Raw genomic sequence first — 17,060 nt, forward strand, 5'->3', positions numbered from 1 at the left:
AGCTTGACTATTTCACAGTCATAACTTAAATTTAATTAGCGTACTGTTTTAACAGTAAAAAAAGTATTTCAAAAGATGAAGGAAAATGTTATATGTCATATGACCCCTTAAACTGCATATTACTTCTGACCAAGTTTTAGGACTAGTTTTTCATGAAATTGTATGTACATTCAGTAATGGGGAACTTTTAAGGCAAGCATATAGAAGAAAAAAAACATGATTTTCATAGAACATTCTGAGTAACACACAATAACAAAGACTTCACCTGATAAAACTTTCAGTATTTTATTCATTTGTACATCTCCATCCCCTTGTTCCCCTTGAAAGTAAACATGATCATACAGATGATAAGTACTTCTAATATATATTTTTGACAGTTTTACAGCCCCTGTACAAGAGCATGGATTTCATGGAGTTCACATCTACATCAGCAACATCAGTGTCATTGTCCGAGGAACCGAGAACAAGCGTATATGGAATGGGGTGGAGAGAGAGAGAGAGAGAGAGAGAGAGAGAGAGAGAGAGAGAGAGAGAGAGAGAGACAGAGAGAGAGAGAGAGAGAGAGAGAGAGAGAGAGAGAGAGAGAGAGAGAGGCTTTGGGTTAACAGACAATGAATGAAGGCATATACAGAAGCAGCTCCATCAGGATCAACTATGTACAATACAAACCAGTCATACAAATTAGGCTCTAGGATATAGAATTCATTACATTACAGTGTATTATAAGTGACAATGAGCAAGCCCTCCAACCATTCCTGGATCTTATTAAACTACAGGAGACAGCTTGGGCTGAACAATCTGCAATTTATACAGTACAGCTTCTTAGTGATAGGTAGAAAACATGCCTGTAGTTAAGGCCTGTTCATAACCAGCAGAACAAAGCCATTCTCCTCATCTTTGGGCCTTTGGGCTGGGAGGAATTACTCATGAACATATAGGGACTCCAGGGGTGTTCAAAAGTTTGCAGGTGTAGGGAACATTGAGATTCTGGTCACGAATAATTCTCCAGCGACAACGCTTCTGAGGCGAACTACAATCTAAAAATAAAAGTCCTACTGTATCTACACCCTCGTGGCCTCATGGCAGTTCTAAGAAACATATATGTACTTGTACAAATTAACTAATTAAACAAATATTCTGAGAAACTAAACACTTACACATTTCTAAATTAAAACGGAACATTACAGGACAAAATCATGAGTTCACATGGTCATACAAGCAACACCCAAGTGGTCAAATAATATCCTAATAACATTAAAATATATAAACAATAAATTAATAATAATAATAATAAGTGCAGTAACTTAAAGGATACCAATTGATCAAACTCAAATGAAAGTGCAAACGGCCAAATTCTTCTCTTGTCAAGTGGTTTTAATAGATCCGGGCCATGAAAGCATGGTATGGACGGTACGGGGAACATGTATTTGTTGTGGATGAGGAGAGAGCTCCATCCTTTGCCTCTCGTTGTCCTTCATGTAGGTGATGTCAGCAGCCCCCTTCAGCCAGAGGGGAAGTAAGGAGTATCACTATGGTAGTTATAATCTGGGCAGACTTTCTGCACTAGCTTGTAGTCGGTGCTGTAGAAGGAGATGTAAATGCAAATGACTTTGAAGGGCTTCGAGCAGAGCCAGGACACGTGGCTTTGCGTCTGCTCCTGGTAACATGTCTTGGATGGGTCGAAGTTGCAGAGCGTGTTTTTGGAGCCCCTCTCCACCTTCTCGTACTCGATGCGGCAGTTGAAGGACTTGGAATCCTTGGCGTCGATGACCGACTGCTGGGCCGTCAAGTCAAACTCGACAATTTTGGTGGGCGGGACAAGGCTGACGGACACATTGCCCTGGCCCGTGGAGTTATGGCGGAAGTAGACGCTGAAGGTGCCGTTGCCATGATCGACGATCTTGCCTGTGATCAAGAGGTTGAGCTTGACCGTTTTGATGTTAGAGTGGAAATCTCCCCAGCCGAACATTTTCTTGAACTTGCCCGTCTTGACCATCGGCCGCCGTTTGGCTCTAGGCCTAGAGTCCTGCAGGTCCGTGGTATTCCTCAGCCAGTCCCACAGGTCCTGCTCTGAGTAAGGCTCCGGAGTGTCATAGTGCAGGTCCAGGGCTGTTGCGTTTTCCTTTCCATGGAGAGTTTGTGATAGAAGTCGACTGATGGATAAGTCCTTACTGCTTTCTGTCCATATATGCTTTAGTGTCGACTTGGGGCTCCCTGATTTGAGCAGCTCCGACTTCCCCGGGATAGAACCGTGGGCAGTTGAAACCTAAGAAAGCAAGATGGAGAGGACATTATTGAGCTGTCTTAACCTTAAAGAGCTACAGAAGATGTATAATGCAAAGCAAGTGAGCATTTCATCCCGTGCCGCTTGACAGGAAAAAGGAATTAAGTGGATATTACTCTAGATTCAGGATATATTGACCCCCTTACCCCACACACAATCATGTAGTCTCCTACTCGACAGACAGATCAAATGGATTAGGATGAGGGGGGGAAAAAAGATAATCGATCAAGCCTGCAGGCTTCAATTTGCAACGTTGTTAGCTGACAGGAGCCGTCTGGGAAATAGAACGGAGCATGGCGAATAAGAAAAGAATACAGCGATCAAACTCGTCACATCGTGCGGTGGGGGAGGGCATCTCATCCAGCCCTCCCTGATAATACCGGGGACTATTCTTTGAGTAAAGAGTAGACTATTAACCAGCCAGTGCTCCTTGAATTGATGATTGATGAACCACTGGGTTCTCTCCATTTAGTGCTGATGAGTGGAATTAGGTCCATACAGGGCCTGGCGGAGCGGCGTGACATTGATTGCCTGATTTCTACTGTAAGACCTGACAGCAGATCCGTCTTGCGGTGGTTTTTGCATCTCGAGGGCTACCCCTGGGATCGATAGTTAGAAAATAAGGTCTCGCTACCAATCTGCCCGACCCTTCGGACAGAATTGCCTCACAGCACGTGCGAAGCGTGAGGGCGATGCAGGTCCATTTTAAACACAGCACTGGGTGGGAGTGAGGCCACGTAGCTCACTTAAGGATTTCACGTTGCAAACCTGAAAGGTAATCAATATGTGACTTGAAGGGTGGTTCAAAATGCAAATTAAGATAAGTTTAACTTAAAAAATTGTGAATTGCTTGATAGCGGTCTGCTCATGCTCAGTACTAGATTTGTAAATGAATAAAAACTCACAACTCAACATTCACCTCACAAGCATCAACACTAGTGATGAAGAACCTTGGGAGGAGAGTTCAGATATGTTTCAAAGAAATTAAGGAACATTACTCTTCCTCGTAAGAGGAGTAAGAGGCCTTGCCCTGTGCTAAAGGAGAGTAATATGTTTTGCACTCTGAGTGCATGATTAAAGACAGAGTTATTAATCATTAATGGTTGATTGCTGAAGGGGCAATACAAACATTCCAAGGCTGAACAAGTTTCAAGGAGCTATTTGTGTGAAGTTCAGTGCAGCCTGACCGACTGGGAGGGCATTTAATAAATGGATCTTTATAGAGCTTGTTTTAACAAAATGTTGAGGGGAAAAACTTGTATTCATGTTTATGTATTCATCATCCAATGCATTATAAGCTATGTAACATACAGACAGGATACAGTCAGCTAGATAAAAAAGTAGAAGTAAAAAAAAAAAAAAGAAATATACATATATACATATATATATATATATATATATATATATATATATATATATATATACATATATATATATATATATATATATATATATATATATATATATATATATATATATATATATATATACAGGTCATTCTAAAAAAATTAGCATATTTTGATAAAGTTCATTATTTTCCATAATGTAATGATAAAAATTAAACTTTCATATATTTTAGATTAATTGCACACCAACTGAAATATTTCAGGTCTTTTATTGTTTTAATACTGATGATTTTGGCATACAGCTCATGAAAACCCAAAATTCCTATCTCAAAAAATTAGCATATCATGAAAAGGGTCTCTAAACGAGCTATTAACCTACTCATCTGAATCAACTAATTAACTCTAAACACCTGCAAAAGATTCCTGAGCCTTTTAAAAACTCCCAGCCTGTTTCATTACTCAAAACCGCAATCATGGGTAAGACTGCCGACCTGACTGCTGTCCAGAAGGCCATCATTGACACCCTCAAGCAAGAGGGTAAGACACAGAAAGAAATTTCTGAACAAATAGGCTGTTCCCAGAGTGCTGTATCAAGGCACCTCAGTGGGAAGTCTGTGGGAAGGAAAAAGTGTGGCAAAAAACGCTGCACAACGAGAAGAGGGGACCGGACCCTGAGGAAGATTGTGGAGAAGGACCGATTCCAGACCTTGGGAGACCTGCGGAAGCAGTGGACTAAGTATGGAGTAAAAACATCCAGAGCCACCGTGCACAGGCGTGTGCAGGAAATGGGCTACAGGTGCCGCATTCCCCAGGTCAAGCCACTTTTGAACCAGAAACAGCAGCAGAAGCGCCTGACCTGGGCTACAGAGAAGCAGAACTGGACTGTTGCTCAGTGGTCCAAAGTACTTTTTCGGATGAAAGCAAATTTTGCATGTCATTCGGAAATCAAGGTGCCAGAGTCTGGAGGAAGACTGGGGTCCATCAGTGATGGTCTGGGGTGCCATGTCAGCTGCTGGTGTTAGTGCACTGTGTTTTATCAAGGGCAGGGTCAATGCAGCTAGCTATCAGGAGATTTTGGAGCACTTCATGCTTCCATCTGCTGAAAAGCTTTATGGAGATGAAGATTTCATTTTTCAGCACGACCTGGCACCTGCTCACAGTGCCAAAACCACTGGTAAATGGTTTACTGACCATGGTATTACTGTGCTCAATTGGCCTGCCACCTGAACCCCATAGAGAATCTGTGGGATATTGTGAAGAGAAAGTTGAGAGACGCAAGACCCAACACTCTGGATGAGCTTAAGGCCGCTATCGAAGCATCCTGGGCCTCCATAACACCTCAGCAGTGCCACAGGCTGATTGCCTCCATGCCACGCCGCATTGAAGCAGTCATTTCTGCAAAAGGATTCCCGACCAAGTATTGACTATTGTGTGCATAACTGAACATAATTATTTGAAGGTTTACTTTTTTTGTATTAAAAACACTTATTTTATTGGTCGGATGAAATATGCTAATTTTTTGAGATAGGAATTTTGGGTTTTGATGAGCTGTATGCCAAAATCATCAGTATTAAACCAACAAAAGACCTGAAATATTTCAGTTGGTGTGCAATGAATCTAAAATATATGAAAGTTTAATTTTTATCATTACATTATGGAAAATAATGAACTTTATCACAATATGCTAATTTGAGAAGGACCTGTATATATATATATTATCTACTTAATTGTTTTCAAATGTACTTCTTTATATTTTATAATCAGTATAATCAGTTATAATCAGTACTTTATTTTCTTACTCATTTTTATTCTTTATTTTTGATGTTAATACTATTCTGTGACACTCATTCAGTATGTTTTATTGCAAAGTTTTACATAGTGCGCATTAACATAGTGATCACAATGTCTTGTACCACCCTGAAGAGATTTATTTGTGATAACGACTGATTAAACTGCTTATTACAACGCTCTTACATTCATTTTAAAACAAAAAGCCAGTTAAATATTTTTTTATGACAATTTTTTTTATTCTGGTTGAAACTCTCTCCACATCCTGATATCAAATCAATGACAGAAGTCGTCTAAATATATATATATATATATTAAAAAAATATTACATATATTGTTTGTGGAAGTCTCAGGACCGAAAAATGTTCATCCAGTCATTACATTCGGTCCAAATGCGTTTATGCGTTTCTATTTTCACATTATCAAAGTAGAAATAAAACTGCAGCAGTCAGGTGGTACAAGCAAGAGCTTTGCAAGTTGTTTACATTCATTATTATTGTATTGTTATGTGCTTTGAGACATGAGGTAATTTAACGCCATCTCTCGTGACGCTTTGCTGAATCTGCTCTGGCTGTGCATGTTCATGTGTTTTGGAACAGGCATGGGTTTGGAGACGGTCTGAAGGGAGGGTGCATGGGATCTCATTCTTTCAAAGCTAGCTTGTTATTGCTAGCCTCCCCGAAATTGCCTAACCTACCTTTAAAAGGTAAATCTAAATACTTGCATTCAACAACTGCAAAACAGGCCTGACTTAAGTGTCCAACTCTTTGCCTATGGCTAGTCTGTGTCTGTCCACCTTTGGCGACCTTAAAAAGCTCACACGTGGACAGCACAAACAGAAAAACACTGGCCATGAGATCAGTTCTCCGGGGCATAAAGCCTGCGCACATAGCGGATATCTGAATACAAGCCATGGTCTGTCCAGTCTGTCTTGCCATGATGGGCTTGGATCCAGCCCGACTGCTGGAGCTTTACAGAGCCAGCTGCAGTGCTCACCTGAGGCAAAAGTGCATCTGGTAAACACATTCGAGGGGGAGTCACGGCCAAGCCCTTCCCACCTCACCCACTGACAGCCGGCCAGCCAGGCACAAACAGCTGGACTCCCGCAGGCACTGCACTGCATCAGGTCAGCAAGAGCAGCGTGTGTACATGAATCTGTGTGCCTGCTGTGAGTCTTGAAATTATTAAAGCAGGCAGACTCATTAAGATAGATAGTATGGACTATATTGGCTACTTTATCCCAACAGCAAGCCAAACAACATCTAACATTATAAAAATTAAAAGGCTTTTACAAATGCAAAAATTTTTTCATTCAAACCATACAGGGGTCAGGACGTACTGGTCATTACAACTGGGGATGCGTAAAATGACATTTTAAAAATCAACCACTTAGTGGTTTGAGTGAATGGCTATTTTGAACACAGCATCTAAAAAACACAAAAGCTATGGTGGGACACTCAAAAAATCAATGCAATATGTGATACAGTAGCCAATTATGTCCACCTGAATTGTAGTGCTGATGAATTTATGATGTAATTTATGATTTAAGATGTAACATTTCCAAGAGGGTTGTATTGTGCAAATATTCAGCAATACTCAGTGCAAATAACAGTTAAAGGACAACATGTTGTCAGCACACTCATTCAAGCACCAATACTAAAATCTATAATAAATATAATATAAGCTTATTATTTTTATATATAATTAATCCTTTTTATTATTATTATTATTTTTTTATAATGTTTACACCGAAAAGTCACATGTGAGTAACTTGCCAAATATATATATATATATATATATATATATATGTATATATATATATATATAAATTATTAACAGTTGTTTACAGAATGGTGTGCCAAATTATAATTTAAAAAAAAGTCTCAAGACAATTTTTAATTTAGTGAGCAGTTTAACGTCTCCGTATTTAACCTTGAAGTACATGCTCTATGACTGCACTGCAGTCCTAACAAACGCAGAGAATCAGACCCTGCTTGCCTAATATAAGCCAGAGCTTTACATTTGGTTGTAATTAATGATAGCAGATTAAATGGAATAATTATACAGGCTAATTCTGAAAATGCAATTATGTTATTGCCGCACATTTGTGTTTCATATGAATGTTAATTTGCACTAATAAAGGTATTAATATGCATCAATAAGTCAACTACAGTGTTAGCTAGCATATTATAGACACATTGATTCGCCAGGGCCGTTTTAGTAAGTGAAACATTACAATCTGGTTGTTCCCAGTGTTTTTGCAGGTGTCCACATTTGTAAAACTGGCGCATTAAAGGAGAACATTTAAATGAACCTTTTAAAATCATAATCAGCCTCAGCTTCATGGGGTGTCCTTTAATTTGAGGAAGAAGAAAAAAAACAGAATAATGTATTTTCAGTGAGTTATATGATGAAGAAGGAAAAATATTACTTTAAATTATTTATATATGACAAATTTTACAAATATATTTTAAGTATTATTATTATTATAGCTATATAATTATAATAAGTATGTATTTACTTATATTTCAATTAGTGTGTGTGTGTGTGTGTGTGTGTGTGTGTGTGTGTGTGTGTGTGTGTGTGTGTGTGTGTGTGTGTGTGTGTGTGTGTGTGTGTATATATATACATTCAATATCAATAATTTATAATATCTATAAGCATATCAATATTATACATTTAAATTAAACATACTTTTCTAAAAAAAATTTTTTTAGGTATTTATAACCCAAGATACATTTCCACACTTATTCCTACATTATGGAGTAAGTACACATGCTGTGTGAAGAAACTTGCTTTCAGTGTCATATGACACATCAAAAGGTACACCTTTGTACCTAAAGAGTGCTTATCGGTCCCTCAAAGTGTACATATTAGCACCTAAATGGTACATATTAGAACCTTTTTGAAGGGTACTGTCCTAGTGACAGTTTTTGTACCTTTTTTTCTGAGAGTATACTATCTCTTTGATAGAGTTGATGTACAAAATATCAGGTCGACTAAAGGCCTGCCAATAATGGCCACAGTTATAACAGCTTTTGTAAAGTGTCAAGAAGCAGATATAACCCTGAGTAGAGAAAGAACGCCCTCAGCTGTGACCCTACCTGCACATTCCACCACTTACCTTTATGCTACAGAAATTACAGAGAATTACAAAAATAATGAATAAAGGATCAGAAGGTCCACCTGAGATAAATGTTCTAGAGAAAACACGGTCCTTATCAATAAAACCGCTATGTTGAGGCCAAAACCTCCACTGTGCAAAACAATATGCCATAAAACTGTTCAGCGGATCATTCCGGTACATCACTTTAACAATCTCCAAAACAACATTTACAGCCTAGCTAATGAGATAAAACAGTGCATATCTTCTTCCTCCTCAGCAATTCGCTGCCATCCACAACCTAGACACTTAAACAAGGCGCTTCACGCTGCGGCCGTCCTGAGAGAAATGAAAAGGAAAGGCAAAAATGAAGATGGATTTCAACTAAATCCACTTCTGCTAACAAAGCACTCGCAGGCTCTTCTAGCACCCCCCTTCCTTGCTGCCTGCTGCGTGCGTTTGGTTTGTAGGAGTACGAGGCATTGCACGGGCCCATTAGCGACATAACTAAGCACTGTGCTTTAGGACGGGCCGCTGGGGTAGAGACACTCTTGCTGCAAGAGTTGGACAGCTGCTAAGCAGCCATGGAATATCAGACTGTGACCATGCACTAGAACTGCCTAATGGTGTCATAAGAAGGCCGTTAGACGCACCATTAAAGCAGGCTGTCACGCTCGTTGTGTATAGCAGCCAGTGTGAAACAATGACAGTGGACTCCCCTGATACACTGTCAAGTAGGTGTTGCAACAGAAGTGTAACACAAAGACCGTACAGAAACTGTTAGTACGAGATGCATTTTCTGCATTTACAAATGTAATTACAAAACAACCAAATGAGAATATTAAAATGCATGACAGAAGCTCGTATATCTAACACATATTCTCGAAGCAGCAGAAAACATTCAGCAGTTCTTGTTCTTAGGTGCAGTTTACTCAAAATGTGTTCTTGTCTTTTTAAAAATTTGAACTTCATTTAACTTTAAATGACAACAATAAAAATTACTTGTTTTTAACTTGACATGGTACAATGAAAACGAAACTCTCATGCGCGGGATGCTGAAAGAGCAGTGAGACACTGTGCAACAGTCAACAAAGTTAGTCTAGCATAGATTTACATTGATAAACAACTAAAAAGCAGTATAAAATGGAGCATAAAATGTGTTCTGTGTGAATATATACAGAATATTTATACAGAAAGCGTATACAAAAAAGTTATACAAAAGCGCTTTATAAATGAAGGTGACTTGACTTGACTTGAACCCAACCTGATCTCATCAAATGCGTCTCTATAGCCCGCATTGTATTTATCGTGCAATTTATACACAAAAATAAGTTTTTACGTGCATATGATATGCACTGTAATCCCCTTGGGTAGGATTAGTGCGTGCGTAATACAAGCCATAAAATGCGTATCATATGCACATAAAAACTAATTTTTGCGTAATAATACTACTATAGAGACGCATTTCATGAGATCAGGCTGGTGAACTGGCCCCCCAGTGTTTATTCACACAGAACGTGTTTTTGCCTTTAAAAGGCGAGACATACAAAAGATAAACTTCATTTAACTCGATATGGCGCTATAAAAACACAACAAAAGAGAAGCGAGACACTGCGCAATGCTCAATTAACAGCGTTCGTCAAGCGTGGATGGTAAACTTAAAAAGCAGCATAAGGTGGTTTTTGCATTTAATAGCATAGAACTGCTGTCAAACACGTTCATCTTGTGCAGGTTTGCATAGAAAAACAATGGAAAGATAGCACAGCGGAATGCAATTTTCAGGATTCACAGTTGTGTTTAAGGTAAACTGTGTGAGCAGAACAGGTTTTAGATCCAGATGCTGTGTTATGACTCATACGCTCAATGCTCCATTGATTAACATTTGACAGATGAATAAGACAAGCCAGGCTTCGAAGACTTCCATCGACTCAAACAACCTACAGTATGTAAGCTGAACTAGAGACTTTGTAACTCACACCTGTTTTTTAAATACAGCTGTCAATCCCATACACTGATTGGGTGAACATAGTCATTTAACAGCACAATAGCTACACTGCTGCACATAACATACAAGTTCTAACAAACCGAAAGAGCATATAGTATTACAGACAGTTTATATTAAATATTACTTACAGACTGTTTATATTAAATATTACTTACAGTCTATGATAAACAACTCAACAAATGAACATGTAAGTTAGGCTACTAGAGGTTCTGACAAAATGATAATTGCTGCAGTCTATTTAAAAAGATGTAATTCATTTGAATTATTTGAAAATAAATCGGTTAGAATTAATGATTCAATGACTCTCTCATAAAGACTTCACTTGTTTCATTACTGGATGAATAAGCGTTTTTGAAAGAATCTCTTGAATGAATGAATGATTCAATGACAAATTCGTTTTTTAACAGTCATATGTCTCCACCTACTGGTGTAAAAATGTATTGGATAGCCTACAATCTTTATTTGAAGCATCAAGTTACTTTCAAAAGGTGTTTTACTCTTATTTAGATCACTACCGTAGACCAGTGTTCATGTATCTGAACTATACAGTTTTATCTCAGTACTTCTGTAATAATTTGAATTGTAATCCAGAAATAATGATACTGTGTGATTGAAAAGACTGTTTGTGAAGCTGTTTCATACCTGAAGGTTCACTGTTTAGTCAGCTGAATCATTGTCATTTAGGAATAAGATTGTGTGGATGTTTGAATCGAGATTTCAATCTTTTAAGGATTAATCGTGCAGCTTTACTATGAACCAACATTTACTAACGTTACACTCAATATGCAAAATGCTACAAAAGTATAGAACATGTTCCTTTAAAATAGCAACCCACAATGCAACAGTGAAAGTCTAACATCATCTCAATACAATTCCCACAGTTCTCTTCCTGAGCAATGCAGATTTTATTGAGCCAACTCCGTTGCCGAGCGTTGATATTTACTGTGGAAATCTTGAGACTAATGTGGCCTGAGGCTCCATAAATCAAAGCAGGCTTCCCTTTGTCAGCATCGCAGATGGCCCCGCCGCCCAATCACCCCAATTAAGAGCCGAGAAGGCGAGAGAGAAGAACACAGACGCAGCAAGACGGAGAGAGGAAAAGTGAGCATGTGAGAAGAGAGCGAGAGGAAGAGAGGGCACCTGTCCCGCTGTCATATTCGGGGGGCCTCCTCTGATCAGTGATTCGGGGCCTTCCTCTTAGCCACTTCAGCGCAGAATTAATGATGGCAAACAAAAGCCTGCGCGTCGCTCCTCACAGCTATTTGTGGGAGACTTCTCTCTCTACTCTTTTCCCTCTGAACTAATCCTCAATGTCACACTTAATGAGATTTTAGGCTGGAATAATAAACTGAAGGTGTGCTGCTCTTCTCCAAATGATTTCTTCTACTCCTGTTCTTTATTTATTTCTTTTTCTTTTTGGCAGACATGGATCTATACCGTGCCATTAGACACCTGCGCTAGCTACATCTGCAGCAGAAAGACGGATTGTATAATGCATGATGGGAAGGGGCCGTATTCAAAGCATATATTTTTTTCAGTACGTTATAGTTTGCAACATCATGAATCTGTTCAAAGAAACTTATTTAGTAATCAAAGCTATTGAATTTCAATTTCAGTTTCAATCATTTGGGGTTAGGGTTCATAGACCAATTTGAATGAATTTAATACTAATATTAATTTAAATCAATACTGGGTCTAATCCAAAAAAGAAAAAAAGGATGGCTTAGAAAAAAGTTATTGGCAGTATGTTTATTAAAAGTGTTAGTCCAGTCCATTTTTTGTTAAATCTAGAACACACAATCCAGATTTTAGGGTTTCTTCACCTTCAAAATAAAAACAATTTAACCCTTGCATTGGACACTCATAAACATCTTTTAAAAATCAGTTAAAACATCTAAAATCTGAACATCTACTGTTATTAAAAGAGGTTATATTATTATGCTTTTTTTACATGTTCAACTTTCTTTAGTATGTAATGTTGCTGTTTGAGCGTAAAAAGGGTCTGCAAAGTTACAAAGACAACCCACATGGAAGTTATTCTCTATATCAGTGCGCACTGTTTCTGAAATCCTCAAATTCCTTGTCTTCGTCACACTCAAAAAAAATTAGCTGAGTTGCTCTAGTAGTTTGTTGAAATTTGCGGTTATGTTAAAGGGGTGTGACATTTCCGAAATGCACTCGAAGCGATTGACCAATCACAAAATCACAACACACTTGTCCAGCCAACCAATCAGAGCACACTGTGCTTTTTGGGAGGAGTGGCTTCATAGAGACAGGAACTAAACAGAACGTTACTGGAAGAGAGGTGCTGCAACAATGTAAAATATGTGAGAAATAAGGTGTTATTTTGAACATTTAAGCATGAAAATCTGTAGTACACCTCCAAAAAATCAAGACTTTGTAAAATGTTATAATATGGCCTCTTTAAAAGACAACACAAATGCATTAATAGTGTAGATGCAAACACACACAGACAAAAAAGCCCTACCTCTAAGCGGAACAAGAGGCTTCACATTTCAGGAAATGTGTTTTTTTGTACCGCCAAGAGTATTTATACGTGTGTGTTTTGTCCTTTGGGTTGAAGTGGTAGGAGGGTTCAAGAGTCAGGTAAAGAGGAATGCTCTCCAGGGAGGATGCCATTATAATGCACGCTCGTCGCTCAAAATCAAATTAAGCCTGTAATCCAATAAACTGCCATTTCTGCTGCAAGTGACCCCACAGGACCTCATTTCAAATCCGTGACAAGCTTTAATCAATATGATTTAGTGGTTGAGGACACAAATAATTCAGCCGAGGAGAAACGAAGCGCTGTTCCGCCACTGTCTCTACACTGGAAATCTGCAGCGGAGTTTTATAGACGGCCTGTGGTGCGTTACAGTGCTGCATTGATTTGTGGATGCAATGTGAAACGGACAGAGATGCGAGGGAAAAGACAGGAGCTGCTATCATGAGAACCCCTCAAGGAGCATTTAACTGAAAGAGATCAATATGCTCATGTCCATCGGAGCAGGCCATTGACAGGGCTACTTATGGGTTACAGTATCTGCCATTGCCACTTTAACCTGACGAAAGGCTCTTTGCTTCCTGATAAAACAGCCCAGTTTCATCTCACGCTCATCTGTTTGGTGACAGGTAAACCAGAAGCAATCATATCTAGATAATGCTATACTGGCTTCACTGATAGAAGGCTGATGCTTTATTTGCCCATGTAAACATTATGAATACACAATGCAATCATTGATGTTTGGGCTGGATTTGTATGATTTTCTTTTTTTTATCTTCTTTTTTTTTGCACTGTGCTCTGAGCAAGTGATTAAAATTGAAATGAAGAGCAAACAACGGGATGCGCATTTGAGCCTGGATTCCCCTGTCACTTTGATTTTGTGTTGTTTTGTGCACTGGATGTATACAATGAATGCAAAAAAAGAGAGAAATGTATAAAAAAAGACTTTATTTTTTAAGCTGGACTTTAAATGTATGCTTAACCATAGAAATGTGGCTGCAAAGGCCAGACAATTAACAGCATTTGACAATTAAATGTAAAATAAACACTGATCAGGACCACGGCACTAAGCGGAGGGATCTTGTATCATCTTAATGGAGTTTTGTTTGCAATAATGACCCTCTGACTGTGGATTATTACATGATTGCTTACTGAGACACAGTGATGAAATGAAACAATTTGAGATGGGAAGAAAACTTCGGACGTAAATAGACCTGTGTTCGAATCGGCTTTTTGCAGAGAAACACGTTCTACTCCCTTTTGCCATCACATATGAGAAAAGGAAAGGCATTTATCTTCAATAAAAATGAAGAAAATATTCGCAAAGTGGAAATAAAGCTTCTCACGTATGTTTAATATTAAAGTGTTTAGGGTTAGAGGTACTGTAGGTGTAAGGAGGGCTTTAATATCGCAATAAGGCGACATCCATTTAATAATTTTAATAAATATTATAATTTACACTGTGGGCCCTATTTTAACAATCTGAAACGCAAGTATCAAATGCAAAACGCAAGTAACTTTGTGGGCGGATCTCGCCCGACGTAAATCTAAAATAGGTTGGTCTGAAGTAACATTACTCAGGTGTAGTTTGGGCGTAACGTAAAATAAACCAATCAGAGCGTCATTTCACATTCCCTTTAATGCAGGTGCGCTTGTTCCATGGCGGATCGCTATTATGGGGTGGTGATGGCGCAATGGATAAGACACAAGACACATGCCTTTGCTGAGAGACCTGGGTTCGAATCCACTGTGAGACACCAATGTGTCCCTGAGCAAGACACTTAACACCTAGTTGCTCCAGAGGCGTGCGACCTCTGACATAGCCATTGTAAGTCGCTTTGGATAAAAGTGTCAGCTAAATAAAGAAATGTAAATGTAAATGTAATGATGGTGGATTTGCCAGGCGCACACCAGGAGCGGTTCACAGCCGAGGAGACAGACGTTCTCGTCAGGACCGTAAAAGACAGAGAAGTGACATTGTATGGGGATGGGAGAAACCCGCCCAAATTAGCTTCGGTTAAACAGGTGTATAATAATTTGGGTAAAAGCTAGATTTATCATTTATCAAGCTCATTTTTTCACATCTTCATGGACACCACAATGATTTCCCTCGTGTGGTAATATTTTTCCTTGTAATTATGTATGGTTTGCAAAAATGGGAACTGCTGCATCTGTGTAAATGAGAGAAAGTGTATGCACGTTGTGCACACGCTACATTATGTCCAAGCATCCGCCCTTAAAATAGCATCTGAATAACGCGCCACTGACTTTAGACTAGGTTTTTCCTGGTCTGTGGCGGAATTGTTTTCTGAAACTGCAAAATAGCATCAGGGAACTTTTGCGCCGGAACACGCCTCCTCTTTTCACTGAACCACCCCCGGGATCGCAAGTTTATTCCCTAATTTACCGAAGTGCGTCTGTGGAGGGAAAAGTCCGCTGTGCGTCGGGTGCAAAATAGGAATGATACATGCGTCGGTGTACTACCAATACTGCTATTTTTACATAATGTAGTGTAAATAAAATCTATATCTATTTTCACTTAGTGTAAATAGCATATATTGCTTGTACTAAGTAGCGAGGACTCAAGTGCAGGACAATGGGTTTTTAAATGATAATAAAATAAAACAAGATACAAACAAAAACTACCCTGAGGGGGAAAACAAGACAGACTTGACCACGCACACGCACACAAGGAAAATAGATGGGTAGGAATACATTGACGAACCAGCACAGGACTGAAAACTCAAGGAGAATAAATAGGGAAGCAAACAAGAGAGGGTAATGAGGGAGGACAGGTGGGGCAAATGAATCAATAATCAGGTAACAAGATGGGCGGGGCACAAGGAAACACATGACAAGCCATGTGCTCACACAAAAGGATACATGAACATGCAGCTAATGAAATCACTCATAAGCCACATGCTCACACAAAACAGGACAACATGAAAGCACCAGCCAGTCAAAAACACAAGCTGCATGCAACACAGCACAAGACAAAACATGACATGAAACAAAGCACACAGACAAGACAAAACAGGAGCGTCAGGGCTCTGTCACAAAACCAAGAAATAGACTAGACAGAAGTGACAGAACCCTGACACACTCATGTGAATAGAATCTATTGATATTGGAAATTGGTTTCCAGGGATAACGGTCAAATACACAGTTCAATGTTTATGAATTAAGGCCTGTTCACAAGAAACATAACTATGAAGATAATTATTTTATTCCCCATCAGCACAAAATAACGATATGTTTATTATGCATGCACAACGCAGTTATGTCATCTGCCGTTCATCGAGCTTTTTAAAGTTCAGGTGGATTCTGATTGTCTTTAAATGTTTAAATAATGTTTAAATGGGTAATGTTTAAATAAATTGTAGCAGACTATTTAAGCAAACATTTTAGAAGATTATACAATAAATCAAATTTAAAAAAAAAAAACTTTTTACCACCTACATTTTGTTTGTGACTTTTCAAAGCAATATTAGGACCTTATCAGGGATTCTAAAAGGCCAAAGAGAAAATAAACAATAATAAGAACAATTCATTATGGCAAAGCAGTCTCAGAAATTACATCAGAATATGACCAACATCTACAAAGAGGAACACTAATAGAGTTGCTGTAAGTACAATCAACTCATTTGTAAGACATTTAAGCCATTTAAACTTAAATTAGTTGAATCTTGTATAACTTAATAAAAATGTAAAAAGAATATGTTGTGATAACTTATTTATCATATTATTTTCTTACAGTGTACTGGTGGTTATATGTTGCACAAATGTATTGCTTTAGAAATGATTTCATTATCACTGTAGCCCTGTCTGAAGTCTGGAAATGTCTTGGGTCTAAGATCAGAACAAGAAAAGTTAAATTGCATTAGAAATCATCTTCCACGCTATTTTCTATGCTTTCCTGCAGAGTTTACATCTGGAAATTCTACGGTTGCTTCAACCCACAACGTCTGCTGTCAGCTTGTAAAACATGGTGGGGGATCTGATACGAGCAACCATCTCACGACAGTGACTAG

General features: G+C 38.6%; 1 protein-coding gene across 1 annotated transcript in view; it reads right to left on the reverse strand.

Moving 5' to 3' along the window:
• Positions 1–260: 260 nt before the first annotated feature.
• nxph1 (neurexophilin 1) overlaps positions 261–17,060 on the reverse strand; it is a 31,469-nt gene continuing 14,669 nt past the window's right edge. The window contains exon 2 of the mRNA XM_077196006.1: positions 261–2,266. Coding sequence (XP_077052121.1) covers positions 1,502–2,266 — 765 coding nt within the window. The 3' untranslated portion in view covers positions 261–1,501. The remainder of the gene's footprint in view (positions 2,267–17,060) is intronic.

Source organism: Siphateles boraxobius, unplaced genomic scaffold, assembly GCF_051911475.1.
Source record: "Siphateles boraxobius isolate OS27281-9 unplaced genomic scaffold, OSU_SipBor_1 35, whole genome shotgun sequence".
Taxonomy (NCBI): domain Eukaryota; kingdom Metazoa; phylum Chordata; class Actinopteri; order Cypriniformes; family Leuciscidae; genus Siphateles; species Siphateles boraxobius.